This window comes from Tachypleus tridentatus, chromosome 10, assembly GCF_004210375.1.
Source record: "Tachypleus tridentatus isolate NWPU-2018 chromosome 10, ASM421037v1, whole genome shotgun sequence".
NCBI classification, from domain to species: domain Eukaryota; kingdom Metazoa; phylum Arthropoda; class Merostomata; order Xiphosura; family Limulidae; genus Tachypleus; species Tachypleus tridentatus.
In genome coordinates this window covers 80,827,862-80,855,219 of record NC_134834.1, presented here as the reverse complement: position 1 = coordinate 80,855,219, position 27,358 = coordinate 80,827,862, and the positions used below count along the sequence as shown (strand labels likewise).

The 27,358-nt window shown below is 33.4% G+C and overlaps 1 protein-coding gene across 2 annotated transcripts in view; it reads right to left on the bottom strand.

Annotated features, from left to right (window-relative positions):
• LOC143229696 (WAP four-disulfide core domain protein 1-like) overlaps positions 1-27,358 on the bottom strand; it is a 58,323-nt gene that overhangs the window by 11,201 nt on the left and 19,764 nt on the right. For both annotated transcript variants that reach the window (XM_076462405.1, XM_076462406.1), the window contains exons 2-4: positions 4,901-5,102; positions 2,547-2,600; positions 203-241 (exon numbers count right to left, since the gene is read on the bottom strand). In XM_076462405.1, the coding sequence (XP_076318520.1) occupies positions 203-241; positions 2,547-2,600; positions 4,901-5,102 (295 nt within the window). The remainder of the gene's footprint in view (positions 1-202; positions 242-2,546; positions 2,601-4,900; positions 5,103-27,358) is intronic.

Sequence of the window (27,358 nt, the reverse complement as noted above, 5' to 3'; positions counted from 1 at the left end):
ATGAAAGTGATCAAAGTTTTGATCTATAACACCAACAATTTTCTTTTCATTTTTATATTGAATCAAAACGCTAAACGCCATCTTAAAAATAATTAATTTTACTACAGGAAAATTACAAAATACCCAAGATGTCAAGAGGTTTCTAAATCAAATTATCTTCCGCTATTTTTAATCAATATCAGTATAACACGGCAACACTCACCTTCTGGTGAAGAAAATGTAGTCAGATTTAGAAAACTGTCTGTAAAAGAGTTAAATAAGTCTGTTATATATGTGAAACTGGCGAATGGTGTGAATTATATACTAGTTAGCTTAGTTAGAAAAGCTTTTGTTATTCAACACTGTTTTGTAAACTTTAACTTTCTATATTATGTCTATCGATATGACAGACCTTGAAACCACAAAGTAACCACCAAAGTTTCCATACTGTAATTTTTAATATGATATGTATATTTTTACGAAATTTGGCAGGCTTTCAGTAAACATTTCAAGTCTTTTGTAGAGAAAAAATAAGAGATTTTAATCAAGTATTTTTACTAAAGATTTGTTTGTGAACATACGGAGTCGGGATGTTGACTGCTCAAAGTGTAGTGATTTTCATGTTAGGATTAAAAATAATTTTTATCTGAAAATTTTCAAATTTCACAAGAATTATCTCTCTAACATTTTTAAAAAAATGTTTTACTTTTCAGAAGAATTTTACAATTTATCTGTGATTTTATCTACCCTAACTCTATACGAAGTCGGTCGATTTGAGCGTCCTTGCAACTGCAATATAAAAAGAAAAAAATCGAAATTACTCTTTTCTATTTCTAGAATGATTGCAGACTGTAACAGAAAATTACAATTGTTTATCATAAATATCTTAAAGCTAATAACAGTTAACATCTAGTTATACTTAATTTTTTTCATTTTATTAACTTCTGAACAGTGCCAAGTTAATAATACCTTTATACAAGCTTTAAATCACACGGTTAGCGTATAGCATACATTTCTCCACTGAATGAATACTGTAGGAGCTGCTCTGGAGCATTACTCGTGAAGATTTGTAATAATTATTTTTCATTATCTCACCTAATTTTTACGATTTTGCTATTTTTATGACAATAAATAAAAACGTATATACGAAAAACAGGAAATATAATATTTACATTGGATCTGTTTTTTGTTTGCTATCGGTTGTCGACGAAATTTAACACATTTTTTTTTATAATGATGGTACTAGTACACTAAACATATTTTTATTTACGTAAATAGTACACCTAAGAACACAAAATACTAACACGCACAAAACGAACAATATATTACAACTATTATAATCTAACTGGTTTTCTATTTAACACAGGAGAATCTTACAATCATTTCTTAATTTCTTGATCTGCACACCCAGAGATAAACTTTCAAACTAAAGACAAAACTGACATTACTCTGTACTAAAAACAATGACCAATTATACGTTATTCCACAGACCAAAACTTTGTCTTTCTTTTATTTAAAAATAATATAGTATAAAACTTGAGGGAGAAAGAAATATTGTCAATTCGTGAAAGAGAGGATGCAACATGTAGGCGTAGTAAGAGGGTTTGATTTTCTAGTTAATGACTATGAAAACAGCTAAGATTGAAGACACTGAAAGTTATACCTTGTATTAGTAGCATTTGTATTATACTATATAACGTATTTAAACTTCTCTACTTCATAGAGGGTTGATAATTTTTTATTTGCTATTTCTTCTCATAAAAATAGCCGTTGATTTCGAAGTACGGTTGAAAGCTTGGAAATATATGGCTTGTACGTTTTCACCAATTTGAAATTCTAAATTGTTTATATGATACCAATGACTTATTTGGATTGCGAACTTCTTCACGTAGCTATTTCTTTCACTTTACGAAGGCTTATTGGCTGTGATAGGTTTGGGATGTGGTTTCGATCCTGTTTTCTGTCCTGTGCGAATTTATTCGTTTATGTGAAAACGATAAGCAATGAAGGCTCTCTTCTTCAAATATTGTGCATTTCGACTTTATATCTTTCGACGATGTTATTGCATGGATACTTTTATTCCGAAAGACTTTTCTTTAAAAAAAAAGTCCTTCAGTTATGAATCTGTCTGTAGCGATATTCCACTGTTGAGCTATTGTATATTCACAGATAATCAAATATAAAGGTATTAAGCATGTTACCACTAAGAAAACGATTTGCTTTTGCGCTGACATTTCACAGATTCAAAGACAAATCGTATAAAGTGCAATTGCAACTAATCTGTACAAAATAAGAAGCACAATTTTCATTTATCTTAAGATCAACTTCTATGGACAGAAAAATCTCTAGTAATTAAAACGTACTAACGTCAAGATAACTTACTGCTAACTACCAGCTACTATCACGTAAACATTTGAAACCCTGATGAATACAAAATAAGAAAGGTGTTTTTAATTTTTTATAATTTTATTTCAGTAAAATGAAACTGCCAGTTACGCCTTCAGTAACTTTTGTATGTATTATGCATAAAATTATACCGGTATTAAAAAATAAAAAGATCTACTCACCAGGATAAGAAGGGAAAGTAGAAATCCCCGGTGGTTCTTCTGGCCAGTCAATAACTACAAAAGATGTGTGTGGGGAAAAAAAAGGATATTTTGTTTATTTTTGTATCCTATTACGAGAAATAGAGTTACAGGGTAGTGTAATCTCAGAGTAACAAGATGTTACGTTGCGCTTTTCATAACATTATTTACAAGCTTTTAATTAGCAAAGGTCGTGACAGTTTGAAAAAGTACATCTTTCATTTAATTTAAATTCCTACTCAGTCAGTTGACAGGTTTATATAATTTCCAAGAGAAAGTAATTACAGAAAGTAAACCCTGTTCCGTTAAGCCAGATAGCAATCTCAATTATTTAAATGTAATTATAAAGTAATCTTAACTCCTTAACCGTAGATGCTTGTATTTAGAATTTTCCTTTAAGCTGTGTGTCTTCGCTATTTCTAAATAACTTTAGAGGAACAGATCTTTAACTACTGTAAACTTAATTAGTTTTTAACTTGATTCTTGAATGAGCAACATAATCTAGTTCAGTGTTCATCAGCCGGATTTGCCAGATGACCCCTGCCTCGGGGGTTTGGTCGGCACAACTTCGTCCATAGGATTTTTTTTAATGTTTCTTGGCATAGTTCGTCGCATTTCATAAGAAAAATGATGTGTGAGTCTTTTAGACCTCTGGAGAACTCAACAAAAAATTGACTAAGCGCACACAGCTCGTGACCAATGAGAAAACCTGCTTGGGATCCCTTGGGGATCGTGACCCACCGTTCGAGAAACACTGATCTAGTTGCAACCTTTTCCAAACTATTCGCGTACACTACATCACCACCGTTCTGTCTTAATCCGAATATAAACAAGAGAATATCGTGAGAACAAATACATTTCAGTAAACATAGAGACAGAAATATTAAACTGATTTTACCCAAATTTGAAAGAAAGGTTCGTAACCAAAGAAGATTGATTATTATATTGTCCCAATGTACATAACAAAACGTTTATCATATTTTAAACTAAAACAAACAGCAAAAATTTAGCAATGGAATAATTGAAACGCAGGCAGAATTTCATCAAGTCCTTTACAGTAACATTGTCAGTAGCGAACGTTCAAAAGACAGGAAGATTAATATTATATTTCAGGACGACTGGTATGGGTATTAACACTTTTACAAGAAGAGAAACCTTTCGACCTTCTGTAATCATCATCAGTTTAAAAACCATACCGACCGTCATAAGATACAGCCCCGGCACGGCCAAGCGTGTTAAGGCGTGCGACTCGTAATCTGAGGGTCGTGGGTTCGCATCCCCATCGCGCTAAACATGCTCGCCCTTTCAGCTGTGGGAGCGTTATAATGTGACGGTCAATCCCACTATTCGTTGGTAAAAGAGTAGCTTAAGAGTTGGCGGTGGGTGGTGATGACTACTTGTTCACATTTATATCTACAAGACTCTAAAACTTGACTATTGTCTGGAATTGCTCTAAGCTACTTTCAACACAATTTATTTCTTCGAGTAAAACTTAAATATAAACAACGACCTCGAGAGTGGCGTTAGAAAAGGGTTAGAAGCAATAAAGTAAGTGATGTTCTAGTGAATGAATAGTTGCTTGTAAGAAACAAAAAGAGGTTAACATCCTAATATTAAAAGGTAACTAGATTACACATGAGAGAAGTTAAATTAGACAATAAAGCGGGCATTACTGTTTGCTTATTTGTTTGTTTTTGAATTTCGCGCAAAGCTATACGAGGGCCATTTGCGCTAGCCGTTCCTAATTTAGCAGTGTAAGACTAGAGAGCAGCTAGTCATCACCACCAACCGCCAACTCTTGGGCTACTCTTTTACCAACAAATAGTGGGATTAACCGTCACATTATAACGCTCCCACGGTTGAAAGGGCGAGCATGTTTGGTATTAGTGAGACTTGAACCCAGGACCCTCGGATTACAAGTCGAGTATCTTAACCACCTGGTCATGCCGGGCCAGAAGGCGTTACTTAAAATAATCTGATAAAAGTATAAGAAAATAAAACTGAGATAATTAGGTTCAACAACACAAGCGAATATAATTCACGCAGTGCACAAAAATAGAGGATAATTTAATTTTAACTGAAAGTTGACTTAAAAGTCCCTTAAATTATAATGATCCTTTATTAACTATATCGAACATCCTTCATTTACTCGTGTTTTTAATTATGAAAATAACGCATTTGAGTTTTATGCCATATACGTAAGCTACTCATATACTGATGTTTTTGTTCATTATTAACACTAAGATAAATATTTAGATTATTAACATTGAAATAAATACATATGTTAAAATACAAAGGACAGAAAAAGAGAATTAGATAAATATATCAAACTTTACCAGGAGGTGGTGGTATCTTGTGTTGACAGGTGAATATACACCCATTGAAACAACATAAAAAACTTTGACCTTGACAGTCTTCATGACCTCTACATTGCGTCTGGGAACACTGAGTTCTTGTAACTGGTAAAACTGGAGCTGGACAATCACGAAGCGAAGGATTCTTCTGTAGCAGATCAGTCATGTATTCTCTCAAGTCCATCTGTAAAGAACAACAAATAATTTCACGAAAGTAAAATAGCAATATGCATTTGAGAATCTGGGAAACATGACTAAAATAACGCATCAATTAATACAGTTTATTTAAAAGCTTCTGCAGATGACCTTGAATAACGAATTCAAAAACTTATTATTCAGCTTCTTATTCATTATAAACAACAAATTGAAAACTTATCAACCAGCTTCTTGTTTATTATAAACAACGGAATAAAAACTTATCAACCAGTCTTTTATTCATTATAAACAACGAAATAAAAAACTTATCAACTAGTATCCTGTTCATTCTTATCAACAAATTGAAAAAATTATCAACCAGCTTCTTGTTCATTCTAAACAAACTAAAAAACTTATCAACCAGCTTCTTGTTCATTCTAAACAAAAATAAAAAAATTATTAGCCAATCTATCTAGTTCATACTAAGCAATAACATACAACACTTATTAATAAGCCTCTCCAGTTAATTATAAAAAAAATGAAATGGTACTTGATTCTAAATAACAAGAAAGTTAAGCAGCTTACCAACAACCTTTCTAGTTCATTTAGAACAGTAGATTAAACAGTTTATTAATAAGCTTACATAGTCACCCACCGCTAACTCTTGGGCTACTCTTTTACCAACTAATAGTGGGATTGACCGTCACATTATAACGCTCCCAAGGCTGAAAAAGTGAGCATGTTTGGTGTGACGGGGATTCCAACCCGCGACTCTGAGATTACGAGTCGAGTGCCTTAACCACCTGGCAAGAATATTAATGTTGACCGCCGTTCTTGGTCGGCTTGTACTTAAAACGCCGTCTATCAGATTTGTTAAAAACAAAAAAAATATTTATTCGAAAAGACGCTGAAAGCCTCCTGGAGAGTATATTAGCCGCTCACAGCACATTAGTATATCGTCAGTCAGTCAGTCAGTCAGTAGACACGAATATGAAGTTATACAAGGAACGCTTAACGTTGCAATTTGTATTGTCGAGATATTAATAAAATGAGAGAAATTATGCAGTCTATAAAATACATCACTGTAAGACATATGAACAAAAGAACCAAGAAATAAAAATATTTATTATTCTTACTTTTGGTTTTATATAATCTTGTGAGACCATGCGAAAGTGTATCCAGTTTGTAGTCTTAATTTGTTATACAAAAAAAAGCTTTATATTCACAGTCAAGTTTAAATAAATTTATAGCAGCATCGTATGCATTGAAATAGCAGGTAATACAAAATAATTGTCTTTAAATTGAAATATTACAATAAACATTATGTAAGACGGAAGCAATACAGGAACTACACAACAAGATACTGTATCTATGAGTTAAAGTCCACAGATGACGAATCACTGAATAACCATTGAACAGGAACAAGTCCATATACGGTATAAGTTTGAAAAAAAACTGTTGAAAAGCGAGCCCGTAAGAAGTAAAAGTTGTTTTTTTATCTTGTATTCAGTTATGGCCTAAATTCTTGAATTTTGTTAAGCCATCAAGTCTAAACTTAATGAATGTCATGTTTGTACTTTCTTATGCATGATGTATTAAATACCTCTAGTAACATTTTTTAACATCATGAGCTCGCATCGTCTGTGTTTCATATGTTGCTTTCAGCTTTTCACGTTTTTTAAAACACCCTTCACGTTTGTTTTACAACAATAAGCGTTTCGCAATTTGAATATATGTTTTTATTTTTGTTTAGCTATCTAGCTTATTTAAAAATTATAATATCGTATTTTCAGAATACTTAGTATGTGTAAAAAATGAGTACTTAAATTATTGGTATGAGATAATATATTATTGATGTAGTACGAAAAACATTGAAATACCATACATTACAAATGGCTCCGGCATGGCCAGGTGGTTAAGACACTCGACTCGAATTAGGGACGGCGCAGATAGCCTTCGTGTAAAATTCAAAAACAAACAAACATTTTAACTTATTATATACATATATATAATTTACATGTGTATCCTGAAGCGCGTTGTTTGTAGTGAAATATGGCAGAGCGATAAACAGACTGATGTACACACTCACAAAACTTTCGAAATTGTTTTCCGGTATAGAAATATCATTATGGATGTGTTACACCTACCATCCATTCAAATACTTCAGAGGTTTAACGTTAAATTAACTTTTGAAGACTCACCACGTTGTTACAGTATACGTAGTCAAGTTCCGTCATGCTCTAGCCGATGGCTGTGTACTTTGATAACAGCAGCCATGCAGCGCAGTCTCCATTATAAGCGGATGTCGTGTCTCAAGCATATCATCCCAACTGCTTGTTTTTCATAAGCTATCTAATGTACACTCGTAATCCGAGGGTCACGGGTTCGAATCCCCGTCACAGCACACATGCTCGCCCTTTCAGCCGTGGGGGCGTTATAATGTGACGGTTAAGCCCACTATTCGTTGGTAGTGGGTGGTGATGATTAACTACCTTCCCTCTAGTCTTACACTGCTAAATTAGAGACGACGAGCGCAGATAGCCCTCGTGTAGCTTTAAGCGAAATTCAAAACAAACGAAATCCAACGTACAAGGATAATGGTTTCACAGTACCCGTTTCAATAGTCTGATCAAACACAAATACATATGATGTTATAACTTTCTTTTTCCATGATCTTGTTGTTTGAAGTTGATCCATATTCCTTGCTAGACGAATATCAGTGAGTACAAAAGATATCCCGTCTTTTAAATTCTTACGTTTTGTCTGAGTGTATGAATATTTTGCATGGGAGATGGTTGTTACATACAATTCACAAATTCGATTAATTTTCGGCGGTATCATACTACGCAAAAAATGTGAAAATATAGCTCCAGTATTTCAGTTAAACTACGACTTTATATTGGCTGCGATTGTCTCATGATTTGCCTATTCTAAATCGTTTCGTGTAATCTAATCGATTCGTATGTTTTCTATTTAGAAGGTGTTTTCTATGACACATTGTTATTTGCACGGATACATCGTAGTAATATAGTATTCTCAAATATACATACATGTATGTACAAAACATATTATGGAGCACGTTTCTGTCATGTAGTTATTATTACACTTTTGAAAAACACTTAAGTTGCCACAATATTTCAGTATTTTGTTACTCATTATATTATTTTTTTTAACTTTCTACTGAGAGGTCTCAAATGCTTTAGGTGCATATTTATGTGTGTTCAGTAATTCATATTCGCTTCTCAGTGTTTCCGGATTGTATTTAAGTCTTGATGAAAAAACAAGTTTATTTTATTAAATAATCTGTGTTGACCCTCACGTCAGTTTGACCAGAGTTAGGGATCAGTTTGCAACCATGTAATTTAACTTGGGTCTTGCCTTGGAAGCTTACTTTGTTAAAAACGAAGTTTCGAAATGGATACTTGGTATCATTCTGAAAGACCTGCATTGTTCTCTTCACTATATCCAGTAACGTTTGGTGATATTACAGAAATTTACATATCACTTGTAATTTTGTGACACGATCTGTAGATCTCTTGAACGTGAATGATTAACTTTAATGAGTTATGATCAGTACGATAAGTAAGACACTTTCATGTTACTTTAAGTTTGTTTTTAACATTTATGTTATAGTTATTTGGAAAAACATTATGCTCTGGCATTCCTTGAGAGAGGGGTAAAAAGAACCGAAATATAAAACATCCTTTAAAAAGCTGACAACATAGAGTAGCAGTTAAACCCAAACAATACCAATTCACACTAAACCGTCCTTGGTAAATTCAGTATTCGCTACGTTAACAGTGCTCAACCTGTACATTAAATGAAAGAAAAGGGCACAACATTACGGGTTGCGAAGTAACAAACTTGCTCAAAGCAGCGAAAATTAAAAGAAGAAATAACAATTAGAAATGAAGATGTCCGACAAATTCTTAAATATATACGTTTTTTGTTGAATACAAATCAGTATGAACAAATCTAGAAATACAGAAAGTTTAGGTTTGAATTTTTAAAGTTCCATATTATTATTTATAGCTTCAAACACGTTTAGAAATTTCCCCCATGTTAACATATGCCGTCCAATTTGGTCACAACAGTTATTTTTGTGACCTGCATGATTTAGGTCCTCTTCTCGACAAATATATTATTAATTCTTACATATTGTCTATTAAACAACTGTACCAATCAGGTTGTGGTTTTCTAAGTAAACGCATATTTAGAAGAGTATCAGTATTGTCACACTTATTTCATTTTTTAATACCGTTTAAAGTGTAATCCTAACATGTAACCCTATATCTCACTCTTGGGGCTTCGAAAGAGAAGTGAGATTCTACGGATACTAGGTCGACTGATCAGGGTTGGCAGAGCATAGTAAAGTTAGTGTGTTCAAACAGTGATTTTGAGAGATCATATTTCGCAGTGTCAGTTCTTCAGCTGATCAGAGTGCTGCTGATCAGAGATCTTATGTATAGTTTATCATTTCAAAATCAGTGGAGGTTATGTGCAGAAACTATAACCCACTAATCTAGGACCGAGTGCGTACTAGTAATTAGTGTGCAAGGACTGGGAATCTTTTAATTCATTGATCGTATCCCGTGTTCCCAAAAATTAACGTTTCGTGCTATAGGGACATGGGTGCGTTATAAGATAGGAAGTTAAAATTCAAGATTTGATTAGAGTAGCCCAAGACCAGACAGAGAATACTGTTAAGTATTGAATTTGGGACAGTCATCGCTTGTAGCCCTTGTTCAGGGCTGTCTGTATATCTGAAGCAAATAAAAAGACCAATTAACCTACCTTATACTTAACGCAACTACATAACTTACGTATCTCTTACTAGGTGAGAGGGTATTAAATTAATTACTAACCACGAGACCACAGAATTAGTGCCAGTTAACTGATTTGACACAAAATCTACATCTTCAAACATAAGAGGTTTTGCGAGGATTAGAAGATTAATTTGCCTTCTCACTTATGCGTGTGCAACCTTGTTAAAATTATAACACTTTTTAACTGTACAATCACATGTTTGTTTGTTTGTTTTTTTTAATTTTGCGCAAAGCTACAAAATGACTATCTAAGCTAGCCGTCCCTAATTTCGCACTGTAAGACTAAAAGGAAGGCAGCTAGTCATCACCACCTATCGCCAACACTTATGCTACACTTTACCAACGAATAGTGGGATTGATCGAAACATTATAAAATGTTTATAATTCCCCAGCTCGCGGCTGAAAGGGCGAGCATGTTTGGTGTGACAGGGATTCGAACCCGCGACTCTCAGACTACTAATCGAGTGCCCTAACCAACTGGGCATGGCGGGTCGGCAATCACAACTTTAAAGTAAATTACATGGATAAATTTAAATATGTTCCATAAAGAACGTTTATGTTGAACTGGCCAACCACAAATCTTTATAAAAACTGCATAAGATAGTAGAACCGTATTTTTCTATCTGCATCACTAACAATAAATCTCTTTCAAACACACTCACACAAAAGTTATTTCTTTGATATCAACTGACTAACCACTAAAAATACAAAGGTGATATATTGATCTAGACCAATTGATCTGTATGATTGAAATAATTGATTTTTCGTTGTATCAGTAAACAAAGAAATATAAAAAAAGATGTTTGAGTTTACTCACGGGAAAATCCGTGTAAACAAAGAGACAAGGAGAAACGTCTTTATCCCACTGTAGTTTTAAAATTAGGACACTGTCACTTTTTGTTTAATACAGAACCAAAAAGTTATTTTTATTGGTAACACTAAGAATTTCGTGTACCAGTTTAATGGTCATATTATAAAGGGAAACAAATATTAATCATAAGACAGTTACAAAGTATACTTTTGAAATTAGCATAAAAAAACCAACGTATGTTATCCTTTTTCTTTTTTTTTTTAAACTGATCTTGGAATATATGTTGGACTACGGCGTATCTGAAACTGTCTCTAAGTGAGCAAGCATGTCATTAGTACAGCGTCCGGACCATTTCACTGCATTAAGTTGACTTGTCAGGGCTGTTCGTGGTTCCGTTACACTAAAATTTGAGGTGCTAAATTTTATAGTGCTGGCACTCTGCCAAACTTTATCAGGCATGTGACGTCACAATCGGGGCAAAGATCTCCAAACTTAATTTCCATTTTTGTCAGTCCATTTTAAACAAAGAGAATAATGAAGAACTAATCATTTTAGCCTACTTACATTAGTACTAATTATTTGAAACTAATTTTATTACTACTAAATTGAATACAGATATACTAGTGAAATAAAGACGCAACCCTTTATATTCCAAAGGCTCAGCGGTAAGGATATATTTATAACATTAAAAATCGCGTTTCGATTCCTGTAACGGACATAACGCATACAACCTCCTTCAAATTAAGCAGATAATGAAAACAACAACAACAAAATCATGATATTGAATTAAGTTTTATTTTATTATTCATTGAACATCTTTTTATCTACCGAAATAAGTTTAGAAAATAAAACGAGGTTTGTTTTATTTCACTTAAATGTGAGTTTTCAAAATGCGTACGTTTTAACCACATAGTATAATTATAAAATGTGCTTTTATTAAGTGCTTTAATAGCGGATCTGTGTGTTTTAGGCCTGGCGTGGCCGAGTGGTTAAGGCATTCGACTCGTAATCTGAGGGTCGCGGGTTCAAATCCCCGTCACACCAAACATGCTCGTTCTTTTAGCCGTGGGGGCGTTATAATGTGGCGCTCAATCCCACTATTCGTTGGTAAAAGAGTAGCTCAAGAGTTGACAGTAGATGGTGATGATTAATTGCCTTCCCTCTAGTCTTACACTGTTGAATTAGGGATGGCGAGCGCAGATAGCCCTCGTGTAGCTTTGTAAAACAAATAAACAAACGATTCGTGTGTTTTAATAATGACGAGACGTATGAAAAAAAACAAACCATTTTAACGTTTTGACAGCTACTCGTAAGCCGGAGTGGTCACTCAGACCTAGGTCTGAGAGAGTTATAAAAGTGCAAATGGGTTATTTATCACTAACAGCTCGCTGACACTCTGGGAGTTTGGTCATAAAAGACACTTAATTGCAAATGTAAACTGAATAACTTATTATATATATTAGTTTTTAAATGCCACGACTCAGCTTCAGATATCGGAACAATGCGCCTGTGTGCTACAACAGTACTACATCCCTTATTATAGCTTTACCTGCGGCCATTACGATATACAAATCATATACCTCTATGTATATCTCTGAAAAATTATAAGTGCTTGAATCCGATATGACGAACAAACCCACATGTAGAGAAAATTATATAAGTAAAAACGGCTGGTATGTGAAGAGAAAGCGCTGTGTAGAGGAGCGAACAATGTTTCGACTTTATCCAGTCATCGTTCAAAAAGAAAGGGCTATTGACCGATAGCTGACCACAAGTTTGAAGGCGGTTGTGTAAATGTAGGAATGTAGAGGGCGTGCTTAGATGTTGGATATATTTATTAATACAGGTACAAAGGTGTTCCTTTGTATTGGTTTATTTTGGGCTTGAGCTGTTGTATAAGTAATGTTTCTTTAATTTTGCGTTTGTTTCTTTATTTAGTATTCGGGTGTTTTAATGGTTATGTTGTGTTTATTTGACTTGCAGTGTTCGAAAACGTGTGAAGGTGACTTTTTGTATTCTTTTAATCTGGTTTCCATTTCTCTACTTATTTTCCCAATATAGAAGTCGTGGCAGTTATCACATTGTATTTTATAAATAATGTCGGTGTTGTGTTTGTCAGTGTAGGTTTTACATATTTATATGCAAAAACGGCTCGTTTGGGTTGAGAAAATATTTTACATAGAAGAGCGAACAACGTTTCGACCTTCTTCGGTCATCGTCAGGTTCACAAAGAAAGAGGTAACTGACCGGAAGCTGACCACATGTTTGAAAGGGGTTGTGTAACTGTGTGTCGAAATGTAGAGGGCGGTATTAGATGTTTGAATATATAATTTTATTATATTAATATACGTATAAAGGCGTTCCTTTATATTGGTTTATTTTGGGTTTAAGTTGTTGTATAAGTAAGGCTTCTTTAATTTTGCGTTTGTTTATGTTTGTTTCTTTATTTAGTATTTGAGTGTTTCTATGGTTATGTTGTGTTTATTTGACTTGCAGTGTTCGAAAACGTGTGAAGGTGACTTTTTATGTTCTTTGAATCTGGTTTCCATTTTTCTACTTGTTTCTCCAATATAGAAGTCGTGGCAGTCATAACATTGTATTTTATAAATAATGTTGGTGTGGTGTTTGTCAGTGTAGTTTTTACATAGTATAGATCTCAGTTTTGTGCCTGGTTTTTGAATAAATTTGGTGTTAACTGGAATGTCATATTTGTTACTAATTTTTGCCAAATGTTGGTTATTTGTTTGCTGATGTCAGGAATATTTGGTATGCAGCAGTATATGGTTTCGTGATTTTTTGATTCGTGAGATATATTTACTTTTGTTGGTTGATTTTGCTTTTCTTTCTTGGTGAACTTGACGATGACCGAGAAGGTCGAAACGTTGTTCGCTCCTCTACATAGTGTTTTCTCTAACCATACCACCAGTTTTTACATATATAAGTGCTTGAAGTCCAGTATCTGTAATTCGTGATTTATAAGATTTTTTCATTTATTTTTTACAACATAACCCGAAGCAACGTTTTTAAAATTATTACTGACAACAATAATGGTTAAATTATAATCAGCCTCAGAGCTTTTAGTATGTTCGGGTGTATAACATTAACTAATCGGTGAATTTTATTATAGCTGTCTCGACTGTTAGGAAGTAAATCCGTTAATATATTTTATTCCACGGCAATTGTACGGTAATCCATCATTCAACAGATGTTCCACCATATATTCTGTCAAACGAAATGCACAAAGACATTGTTGTAGCATGGCTTGCCTCAACGGGTGGGTTATAATTGAGCTCTAATGAGTGATTTCATATCTGAGACGTGACAAACGAGCTGTACTTTTCCGCTTATAATAAAGCGTACACATGTCGTCTGCATAAATATATACATATATATATATATTCTAATGAAAGTAATATACAAACAGTAGCTTTTCTTGTGATTTACGGTCCAGGTTGGCCTCGCGACAAATCTCTGATTTTGAAGCTGGTGAACTGCGCGCGAATCACGTGATTCTACAAAATATTTCTTCCACTTTAAGTTGCAGATGTATTACACGAGTAGCAGTCAGTTTCATAGCTTTGATGGTAGTTATTAAGGCGTTGCTGTAGGCTTTCTTTCCTCTTGGCATTAGTTAAGAACAATGGATTTTGTTATTTTTTTATTGACGTTGATGGAAACAGAAAGTACATACAGACATACAGACACACATCTTCTCAGTCCCATTATCAACTACTAATTTCAAGACATTTTCGAGTGTTGATAGCTACTGTGACCAATGACATAACCTCAAGGAAACAGAGTCGTAGTGGATATGCATCAAAGATTGGTTACGTGAAGTTTTCTCTGCAAGTTTACATGGTATGTTATAAATGCTTCTCTTTAACATACTGAATGTTTATTCAGTATTTATTGTACGTAAGATCAAACAGAAAACGCTAATGGTTCTTGTGTTATTTCGTTAAAACGTTAACAACTAGACAAAGGAACAATTACTTGCTTCAGGAATTAAATATATTAACGCTGGATTTGGGAAGCTGGAATTTTCTTTCTTAACTGGACGGCGAGGCATAGTGCCATGTAGTGAATTCGAGGGTCCACGGCTCGTGTCTCGTTACTTCGAAAAGTTTCATTCTGTACTTTGAGGCCTTATGTGTGTGTGTTATTAGAGAGACTGTCAAATGTTGTTGTTCGGTAGCAGACAAGAGTGCACTAAACGAGACCGATAGGTGGTGCTGACTGTATGTTTACCCTCTAGTCTATCACTTCTAAATTAGGAACCACTAGCGCAGATGATACTTTAGTAGATTCTGTTGGCATGTTATTAACCGCAAAGCTTTACAATGGGATAATTATGATTTGTCCACTGAGGATATCGAGACTCGATTTTTAGTGTCATAAGTACATAGACTTATTTATTACTGAACCATCAATGGACCTCGAATAGATTTACACAAATTTCTGAACAAAATGAATCTGTTTAATTCACTAAGACATTGTGATATAAAATACATCATTCATTAAATATATACAAACTTAACTTTGGCTACAAAATCTCAGATATATGTAGTTGACAGTTTTTACATACGCGACTAAAATATCTTAAAATGTACTGGTGAACTTAAGAAACTATCATACAATAATGAAGCATCATGTGAACCTGAAAGTAAAAACGTTTTGAAATAACGGGTCTAAGGTCAAGGTTATAAAAAACGATCATGGGCTATGTCTTACATTATTAACTTACATGTATATATACGAGTCCCATATACAAATTCTTTTATCTTTATTTAGAAGACTTTGAGCGTTTTGTTTCTCATTTTACCTTGTTTTCTCAAATAGATAATTCAAAGCTCTTTTATTTTAAATAACTACTTTCCAAATAAAGTAAACAAAAAAATTCACCACTTGAGACCCTACGTGTTTGAACAGTCCTAATGAGGTATATATTTATATTATGTAGATGATGATATAATTTTTATCTGCACGCTGCCCACGTCCTGAGGCGCCCGAAGACACCCGTAAGTAATGTCTAAAAATGACATGCTCAAACTAGGACACATAACCACATGCCCTTTTCTGTTTTCTTATACTTGCCATCCAGCTATAAAAATAAGAACTAATTACCCATTAATCTTCGTTACCATGGCAATCTCTTCCAGATTACGTCTACCTTGTGATATTGTGGTTACTTTTCCTTTTTTATTAATTCTATTATTTCTACTTTTCGCACACAGTTGCTAAATGACAGAATATACAATAACTTGCTTGTTGAAATTCCTGCTTATTTATGTTTTTTTTTTTTTTTCACACGAGGCCTGATGTTAAAATATATATGTATAAGCCATTGTTTCTAAAGCGTAATAAACGAAACTAATAAGGTTGTCACTTTATGTTAGAACATAAATAATATGACTTCGCTATTGTAAAAAAATGATAGAAGTTAAACATGATCTGATGATGGCATGTGATATTATGTTTCGAGCGTTTTTATGAAACGTATTTGCAATATATTCTACCGAAAACTTCTGACATTGAATTTTATTATTACAATTAATTGTATTACATTACGAAGCGGCCCGACATGGCCAGGTGGGTCAAGGCGTTCCACTCATTATCTTCTTAGGTTCGCGGGTTTGAATCCCCGTCGCACCAAACATGCTTGCTCTTTCAGCCGTAAGGGCGTTATAATGTAACGGTCAATCCCACAATCAGTTGGTAAAAGAATAGACCAAGAGTTGGTAGTGAGTGATGATGACTAGCTGCCTTCCCTGTAGTCCTTCACTACAAAATTAGGGACGGATAGCCCTTGTGTAGCGTTGCACGAAATTCAAAAAACAAAACCCTTACGAAGCGAATAAAATCATTATATATTCTACAATGTAATTAAAAAAAAACATCGTGAAAGAAAAACTGCATCTTGATGATTTCATTGAAGTTAGTCTTAGGTTAGAAGAAATAACATGTATATATGTATAAAGTTTAATGAAAAGAAAAAAAATGTTCTATTCATTAAGAAGGTTCTAGAAGTTATATAAATAAGATGTGGAAACTTTATAATGGAACTGAGATTAGGACACATAACCGCACGCTCTTTTCTGTCAACATTTACTGAAATTTACTCGGTAAAGATTTCTTAAATTCCTGGGCAATTCTTTTAGTAAAATTAAAATATTAAAAAACATTGTGAAACAGACATGTAATGTTTACGGAGAGTTTATAATGCCATGGAGCCCGGCATAGCCAGGTGGTTAAGCCACTCGACTCATAATCCGAGGGCCACTGGTTCGAATCTCCGTCACACCAAACATGCCTGCCTTTTCAGCCGTGAGGGCGTTATAAGTGACGGTCAATCCCGTTATCAGTTGGTAAAAGAGTAGTCCAAGAGTTGGTGGTGAGTATTGATGACTAGCTGCCTTCCATCTAGTCTTACACTGCAAAATTAGGGACGGCTAGCGCAGATAGACCTTGTGTAGCTTTGCAAGAAATGAAAAACAATTATACCCTGAGATCGTAATTGTTTAATATAATATACATGTAAGGAAAGTTTTTGCTGTGGTTCATGTTCTTTGTTTTTGCTTGCAATAATTTTGTTTTGTAACTTCTGCTATTTGAATAATAATATAATTATTAATAAGATTACAAAAACACTGAATGACTCGAAAATATTACTTTGACTCTTCAACTACCTCGAACACACATAGGTTCCTCTCTACTCTTCAGGATGACTGGGAAATATTGCGTTAACTCTTCGGATGAATGGGAAATATTGCTAACTATGGAGGATGACTGGGAAATATTGCGTTAACTCTTCGACTACTATGGAAACACACATAGTTTCATCTCTAAATTTCCTAGTTTGAAACCATTTATCGTCGTGTCTTCAAAGTTCCAAGCTTGTACCAATTTCAAGTTTCAACTAAGTGGTGAAACATTGAAACACGACTCTTTTGTGGAAATTCATTTAGCTATAAAAGCGGGAGTGAAAAAGTTATGCTAATTATATGGTAACATTTAAGTGTTACCCCAGCTTTAATAGGATAGATCTGTGATGGTGTCATGGCTCAAAAATAATTAAAGAAAACGAATCAAGAAGTCTGTTGAGTTTCATCACGTAAAATGAAAATAGTCTTTTGTGCATCAACAGCAAGTGTGATGAAAACTTTTGCACTGGTCAGAATATTTACAGGCAAGACTGAGAAATGATCAGGATGTTGCTCAGAATATATGCAGGCAATGTGGCATCATTTATTGGTTAAACATACAGGCAAATTAAACATTTCAGTTGGTTAGTTGCAGTTATGGCAAAATATTAATTAGTTAGAACATATGCAGGTAATATGGGAAAACATTACTAAGTTGGTTAGAATATATGCAGGTAATATGGGAAAGCATTACTTAGTTGGTTAGAATATATACAGGTAATATGGGAAAGCATTACTAAGTTGGTTAGAATATATGCAGGTAATATGGGAAAGCATTACTTAGTTGGTTAGAATATATGCAGGTAATATGGGAAAATATTACTAAGTTGGTTTGAATATATGCAAGTAATATGGGAAAACATTTCTAAGTTGGTTTGAATATATGCAGGTAATATGGGAAAACATTACTAAGTTGGTTAGAATATATGCAAGCAATGTGGGAAAACATCATTTAGTTGGTTAAAACATGCAGGTAATATGGCAAAATATTAATTAGTTGGGTAATATGGGAATTACTATTGGTTTGAATATATGCAAGTAATATGGGAAAACATTTCTAAGTTGGTTTGAATATATGCAGGTAATATGGGAAAGCATTACTTAGTTGGTTAGAATATATGCAGGTAATATGGGAAAACATTACTAAGTTGGTTAGAATATATACAGGTAATATGGGAAAGCATTACTAAGTTGGTTAGAATATATGCAGGTAATATGGGAAAGCATTACTTAGTTGGTTTGAATATATGCAGGTAATATGGGAAAACATTACTAAGTTGGTTAGAATATATGCTGGCAATGTGGGAAAACATCATTTAGTTGGTTAGAACATACTCAGGCAAATTGGCGAAACATTTCTTAGTTGGTTAGTATACATGCAGGTAATATGGCAAAATATTAATTAGTTAGAACATATGCAGGTAATATGGGAAGGCATTACTAAGTTGGTTAGAATATATACAGGTAATATGGGAAAGCATTACTAAGTTGGTTAGAATATATGCAGGTAATATGGGAAAGCATTACTTAGTTGGTTAGAATATATGCAGGTAATATGGGAAAACATTACTAAGTTGGTTTAGAATATATACAGGTAATATGGGAAAGCATTACTAAGTTGGTTAGAATATGCAGGTAATATGGGATAGTTGGTTAGAATATATGCAGGTAATATGGGAAAGCATTACTAAGTTGGTTTGAATATATGCAGGTAATATGGGAAAACATTACTAAGTTGGTTAGAATATATGCCGGCAATGTGGGAAAACATCATTTAGTTGGTTAGAACATACGCAGGCAAATTGGCGAAACATTTCTTAGTTGGTTAGTATACATACAGGTAATATGGCAAAATATTAATTAATGGGAAAACAACACTAAGTTTGTCACAATGCGTTTAGGTAAGTGGGATAAAAGATCACTATGGTAGTCAGAATGTAGTCAGAAAACCATAACAAAACATTGTCATGTTGAATCAAAATATATACAGATAAGTGTGGAGAAAGACCTTATGTTATTAAAGTTTATGCAAGTGATAAATAAACACTATGTTGGACGCAATGCATTCAAGCCGTTCTTAATTTAGCAGAATACGATTAGAGGGAAGCAGCTAGTCATCACTACTCACCGCCATCTCTTGAGCTACTCTTTACCAACGAATGGTGGCATTGTTCAAACATTATGACGCCCTCGCAGCTGAGAGGACGAGCATGTTTCGTGTGACTGTGGTTCGAACTCGCGACTGTCAGATTATCAATCGAACGCCTTACCCGCCTGGCCACGCCGCGCCCAGTAAAACGGAAACATTGAGAAAGTAAAACAACCCTGGAATTTTTTTTCTGGATTTCACATTCGTTTTATTTATTCGTAGTCACAGAATATTATTCTCGTGTCTTCCTCATTCGTAAATATAGTTACTTAACTTCAAATTTTTTAAAGATATTCCTTATTCAAAGCTCAAATAATTAAGAAGTCGGGCTTGTATTTCAGACTATAATTGGATGACTATTAATTAATATTGTTGTAATAGAAGGCATGAAATACTTCGAAAAATACTTTACATATAACACTTCACACATTTTATACAACTGTGTTTGTCGTATGTAAGACTTTATATATGAAAAGCGACGAAAGTTTCACAAGTTTCGTGTTATGAAAAATGCATTAAGTTGACTAATATATTTTATAAAGCTGCTTTATCAGTTATTGTAACTAACGTCTAGTATTCTCCCTGCTTTATCATCGCAACTGCCGAGGACACATTGATAAAACATATTTGGATATGAAAGTGTATGTATATATGCCGTCGAAATAAAAACATCTAGTTAAGAGCCAGTGACCCAGATGTTTCGTGTTTCTGAGTGTTATTCTAGGTAAATAGGTATGTATAATAGATAGATATAGGGAGATTAGAGGTAGTTGTGATTCTGGAATAATTTTATGTGTCAAGAGCTGGTGGCTTAGGTGTCTCCAAGTGCACTTTGAGTACAATTTTCCTTTACTGATTCAGGTGATCTTCCTTAAAAACTGGCATTTCTACTCATGTAATTATTGTATTTTTAATGTTTGTTTTAACTTGCCTTATCACACGATGCCGGTTTGTATGTAAACATACAGACATTCCCCATAATAACGGGGCAGTCACGTGTGCTCTTGAAAATGTCCAAATGAAGGATGCCAACGTTCACCAATTTTAGTCATTGAAATTGACACTGGAATGTGCTGGTTTTATACGCTACGTGGTCTGCATGGTTGATTCATTGATATTTGAAATGATATTACATTACGTTTCATATGGCAGTTAGAAACTTGATGGAAAGTGATTCATATACAAAAACAGCTAGTCAGTTCGAAGCATCTGTCAACTTGAGATTTCCTGAATTAAAAAAATAACTTTTTCTAACAGAGCGCTCTGTTCGTTAAGTTGTTAAGTTCCAGTTGAAAACAAGACTCAAAGACGTGTGGCGACTTTAATATTGAAAATTACTATAACTGTAAAATTAGTAAACAGTGCATACGTATTACTGTTACCACATCTATGAGACCGTTACTTCAATATTCCTATAAATAATAAAAGAAGTTTAGAGGGTGGCATAAGCCACAATATTTGGATACGTATTGTTTTTGTTTTTTAATATATTAATGCTCTGAATCTAATATATAGCACAAGAACTGTATGACAACACACTGATACCACTGTTATGATGAATAAGTTAAGAGAACGTAATAACACAAGGACGTTACACTTTGACTTACTTACTACTAGTTTTTTCAGGCTCTATGAATCAAAACCCTTGGCAGTGGTTTCGCTAAGGACAGTGGGAAAATCTCGATAACCCTTTCATGCTCGTCACTAGTTAGATTAGTTGGTAAAGATAATCATGTGCTTTCGTCTCATTTGAGGAATTATTGATACACGTTTTCACGATTGGAAGATCGTGTCCTAATACAATCATTGTTTTTTTCTGTGTGGATCTATATGTAGACTGTCTATTCATAGTCGTCCCTCGCTGAGAGCAGTAGGTCTACGGATTTACAACGCTAATATCAGAGGTTCGATTCCCCTCGGTGGACACAGCAGATAGCCCGAATACCAACGAATAGTGGGATTGACTGTCACATAATAACACCCTCACGGCTGAAAGGGTGAGCATGGTTGGTGCGACATGGATTCGAACCCGCGACCCTCAGGTTACGAGTCAAGTGCCCTCACCACCAGACCATGCCAGGCCTATTCGAGACTTTTTGAATCAATTAAATGTGGCGTTGAATCATTTTTTTCAGTGGATAATTTGTTAAACTAGAATATTGAGAGTAGAACATCTTAATTCTCTTAAGAACAACCTATTTAATTTTTTCTCTTTCCTCCCCCTGCAAAGAAGAAAATTCGCTCTTTTATTTTAATAATCACAGTAAGCAGGCAAAGATTTCCCGTTGAGTCATCGCAAGTTTACACCCGAGTCGGTGATGAATATCAAATTATTAATAAAAGTCAAGTTTCATTGTTAATACAAAGTTGACATAGTAGTCAATAGCTGTCAATGTCTTTAACAAAATCCTCAAGACGTTTTCAGTTAAGCACAATTAGAAGAACCAATAAGCTCACAATCAGGTAAGTGCCATTAGAACGGACCAGCAAGTTCATCATTAGGTAAACACTACTAGTTAAGACCAACAAACTTCTCATCACGTAAGCACCACTAGTGAGTACCAGCAAACTCACCATCAGGTAAGTACCACTAGTGAGTACCAGCAAACTCACCATCAGGTAAGTACCACTAGTGAGGACCAGCAAACTCATCATCAGGTAAGTACCACTAGTGAGGACCAACAAACTCATCATCAGATAAGTACCACTAGTGAGGACCAACAAACTCATCATCAGGTAAGTACCACTAGTGAGGACCAACAAACTCATCATCAGATAAGTACCACTAGTGAGGACCAGCAAACTCATCATCAGGTAAGTACCACTAGTGAGGACCAACAAACTCATCATCAGATAAGTACCACTAGTGAGGACCAACAAACTCATCATCAGGTAAGTACCACTAGTGAGGACCAACAAACTCATCATCAGGTAAGTACCACTAGTGAGGACCAACAAACTCATCATCAGATAAGTACCACTAGTGAGGACCAACAAACTCATCATCAGATAAGAATTTAAAAAGGTGAATCAGCAAACTCACCATCAGGTAAGCCCTAAAAAGTGGGAAAGAAGATCGAGTAAAAAGATTCTTTGACTAAATGCTATAGCAAGAATGAAAACCCAAATGTGTTGCTAAATCTTTGTAAAAAAAAGTGAGTTTAGTAGTGGGAAGAAAAGCTATGCCAAAAAGAATTGGTGTAACTAATCAACTTTAGTTTTCTGAAGTCAAACAGAATTATAAAGGATGGTGTAACTAATCAACTTTAGTTTTCTGAAGTCAAACAGAATTATAAAGGATGGTGTAACTAATCAACTTTAGTTTTCTGAAGTCAAACAGAATTATAAAGAATTAGTGTAACTAATCAACTTTAGTTTTCTGAAGTCAAACAGAATTATAAAGGATGGTGTAACTAATCAACTTTAGTTTTCTGAAGTCAAACAGAATTATAAAGGATGGTGTAACTAATCAACTTTAGTTTTCTGAAGTCAAACAGAATTATAAAGGATGGTGTAACTAATCAACTTTAGTTTTCTGAAGTCAAACAGAATTATAAAGGATGGTGTAACTAATCAACTTTAGTTTTCTGAAGTCAAACAGAATTATAAAGGATGGTGTAACTAATCAACTTTAGTTTTCTGAAGTCAAACAGAATTATAAAGGATGGTGTAACTAATCAACTTTAGTTTTCTGAAGTCAAACAGAATTATAAAGGATGGTGTAACTAATCAACTTTAGTTTTCTGAAGTCAAACAGAATTATAAAGGATGGTGTAACTAATCAACTTTAGTTTTCTGAAGTCAAACAGAATTATAAAGGATGGTGTAACTAATCAACTTTAGTTTTCTGAAGTCAAACAGAATTATAAAGGATGGTGTAACTAATCAACTTTAGTTTTCTGAAGTCAAACAGAATTATAAAGGATGGTGTAACTAATCAACTTTAGTTTTCTGAAGTCAAACAGAATTATAAAGGATGGTGTAACTAATCAACTTTAGTTTTCTGAAGTCAAACAGAATTATAAAGGATGGTGTAACTAATCAACTTTAGTTTTCTGAAGTCAAACAGAATTATAAAGGATGGTGTAACTAATCAACTTTAGTTTTCTGAAGTCAAACAGAATTATAAAGGATTGGTGTAACTAATCAACTTTAGTTTTCTGAAGTCAAACAGAATTATAAAGGATGGTGTAACTAATCAACTTTAGTTTTCTGAAGTCAAACAGAATTATAAAGGATGGTGTAACTAATCAACTTTAGTTTTCTGAAGTCAAACAGAATTATAAAGGATGGTGTAACTAATCAACTTTAGTTTTCTGAAGTCAAACAGAATTATAAAGGATGGTGTAACTAATCAACTTTAGTTTTCTGAAGTCAAACAGAATTATAAAGGATGGTGTAACTAATCAACTTTAGTTTTCTGAAGTCAAACAGAATTATAAAGGATGGTGTAACTAATCAACTTTAGTTTTCTGAAGTCAAACAGAATTATAAAGGATGGTGTAACTAATCAACTTTAGTTTTCTGAAGTCAAACAGAATTATAAAGGATGGTGTAACTAATCAACTTTAGTTTTCTGAAGTCAAACAGAATTATAAAGGATGGTGTAACTAATCAACTTTAGTTTTCTGAAGTCAAACAGAATTATAAAGGATGGTGTAACTAATCAACTTTAGTTTTCTGAAGTCAAACAGAATTATAAAGGATGGTGTAACTAATCAACTTTAGTTTTCTGAAGTCAAACAGAATTATAAAGGATGGTGTAACTAATCAACTTTAGTTTTCTGAAGTCAAACAGAATTATAAAGGATGGTGTAACTAATCAACTTTAGTTTTCTGAAGTCAAACAGAATTATAAAGGATGGTGTAACTAATCAACTTTAGTTTTCTGAAGTCAAACAGAATTATAAAGGATGGTGTAACTAATCAACTTTAGTTTTCTGAAGTCAAACAGAATTATAAAGGATGGTGTAACTAATCAACTTTAGTTTTCTGAAGTCAAACAGAATTATAAAGGATGGTGTAACTAATCAACTTTAGTTTTCTGAAGTCAAACAGAATTATAAAGGATGGTGTAACTAATCAACTTTAGTTTTCTGAAGTCAAACAGAATTATAAAGGATGGTGTAACTAATCAACTTTAGTTTTCTGAAGTCAAACAGAATTATAAAGGATGGTGTAACTAATCAACTTTAGTTTTCTGAAGTCAAACAGAATTATAAAGGATGGTGTAACTAATCAACTTTAGTTTTCTGAAGTCAAACAGAATTATAAAGGATGGTGTAACTAATCAACTTTAGTTTTCTGAAGTCAAACAGAATTATAAAGGATGGTGTAACTAATCAACTTTAGTTTTCTGAAGTCAAACAGAATTATAAAGGATGGTGTAACTAATCAACTTTAGTTTTCTGAAGTCAAACAGAATTATAAAGGATGGTGTAACTAATCAACTTTAGTTTTCTGAAGTCAAACAGAATTATAAAGGATGGGATGTAACTAATCAACTTTAGTTTTCTGATCAACAGAATTTAGTTTTCTGAAGTCAAACTTTAGTTTTCTGAAGTCAAACAGATAAAGGATGGTGTAACTAATCAACTTTAGTTTTCTGAAGTCAAACAGAATTATAAAGGATGGTGTAACTAATCAACTTTAGTTTTCTGAAGTCAAACAGAATTATAAAGGATGGTGTAACTAATCAACTTTAGTTTTCTGAAGTCAAACAGAATTATAAAGGATGGTGTAACTAATCAACTTTAGTTTTCTGAAGTCAAACAGAATTATAAAGGATGGTGTAACTAATCAACTTTAGTTTTCTGAAGTCAAACAGAATTATAAAGGATGGTGTAACTAATCAACTTTAGTTTTCTGAAGTCAAACAGAATTATAAAGGATGGTGTAACTAATCAACTTTAGTTTTCTGAAGTCAAACAGAATTATAAAGGATGGTGTAACTAATCAACTTTAGTTTTCTGAAGTCAAACAGAATTATAAAGGATGGTGTAACTAATCAACTTTAGTTTTCTGAAGTCAAACAGAATTATAAAGGATGGTGTAACTAATCAACTTTAGTTTTCTGAAGTCAAACAGAATTATAAAGGATGGTGTAACTAATCAACTTTAGTTTTCTGAAGTCAAACAGAATTATAAAGGATGGTGTAACTAATCAACTTTAGTTTTCTGAAGTCAAACAGAATTATAAAGGATGGTGTAACTAATCAACTTTAGTTTTCTGAAGTCAAACAGAATTATAAAGGATGGTGTAACTAATCAACTTTAGTTTTCTGAAGTCAAACAGAATTATAAAGGATGGTGTAACTAATCAACTTTAGTTTTCTGAAGTCAAACAGAATTATAAAGGATGGTGTAACTAATCAACTTTAGTTTTCTGAAGTCAAACAGAATTATAAAGGATGGTGTAACTAATCAACTTTAGTTTTCTGAAGTCAAACAGAATTATAAAGGATAACATCATAACTATATCAGTATTGTCTTAAAATAGTTGCTATTTAAAAGAATAAAATATAAAATTTATATATCCAACACTTAATTTTTGGGCTGAAAAAAATCAACTGGTTACTTCGTTTTGGTTGTTTGCTATTAAGCATAAATCTACACAAAGCACAATCTGTGCTCTGCCCACTACGAGTATTGAAACCCAGTTTTTAGCGGTGGGAGTCCACAGACATACCGTTGTGTCACTGAAGGGGTTAGTGGGTTTGGTGTTTTTCATTAACAAATTTACAGTAGACCATAAACATGTCTTGATACTTTGAATTGGAAGTTTTTAGTGAATTTTAAAGTGTTTATATGATAACACTACATTTCACTCCATCTTGAAGCTATTTTAGTAAGTTTAGTTCTAGTTAATAAAAAAATGTATGTACAGCATACAGGTGTTCAAGCTCTTTGTCTGACGAGAATTATTTCTTCCGTTTAAATCAGGTTTCATCATTTCCAAATGCAGGTGTATCACTAAGTATGACAAACATATATAATTATAATTTAATGTTGTATTGAAAAACCTTGAAACTAAAACGAAAAGGGGGAATACCTCATTTTGTAAGAAATGTTTGTTAAAGTAAGGAGAGCCATTTCATATAACGGTATGAACTTTAGTTTGCACAATACTAGTACTGCATTTCTCGAAGAATAGTGACATATTTTTAGGTGTTTTTGACATTACAAACAGCGAGTTCTAAACGTTTCAAACAAACTTCTCCTGTTTACATTTTAAGATATATAAAATGTTATAAAATGATATTAAATTACACTTCGTCACGATTTGAGTATTGATTGGTATAGTTATTTGAAATATGATTTATACAGCAACAAACGTGACTAATAATCACGAGTACAAATGATTTAATTTGTTTTCTAACGTCATACAATCACGTGCAATGATCCATAACTTGTGAAAAAGGCGGCAAATTAACGCGAATAAAAAATAGAATTATCATATAAATCCAAAACTTTAAATATACATTGAATAAAGCGAGTCTTGTTGCTAAGTGAAAAGTGTAACAACACAAGTAAAAAAGCGAATTGTAAGAGCAATCCATGTCATCAGTTCTATCATCCAAATCAAACTGTTACATGAAATCATGTAACTGAGGGATAATTCTAATTTATTGTCACTTAACCTCATAACATCGCAACCACACATTCGTTAAGAAAAGATAGAGAACAATTGGAATTTATCATTTTATTTTACTAAAACGTTACAGAAGTAAAATCATAATATCGAAATTCAAATGTAAATGTCAATCCACTGCACCACATTTTATATTGTTTTAATTTGTTTTTTTAAGTTATACAATT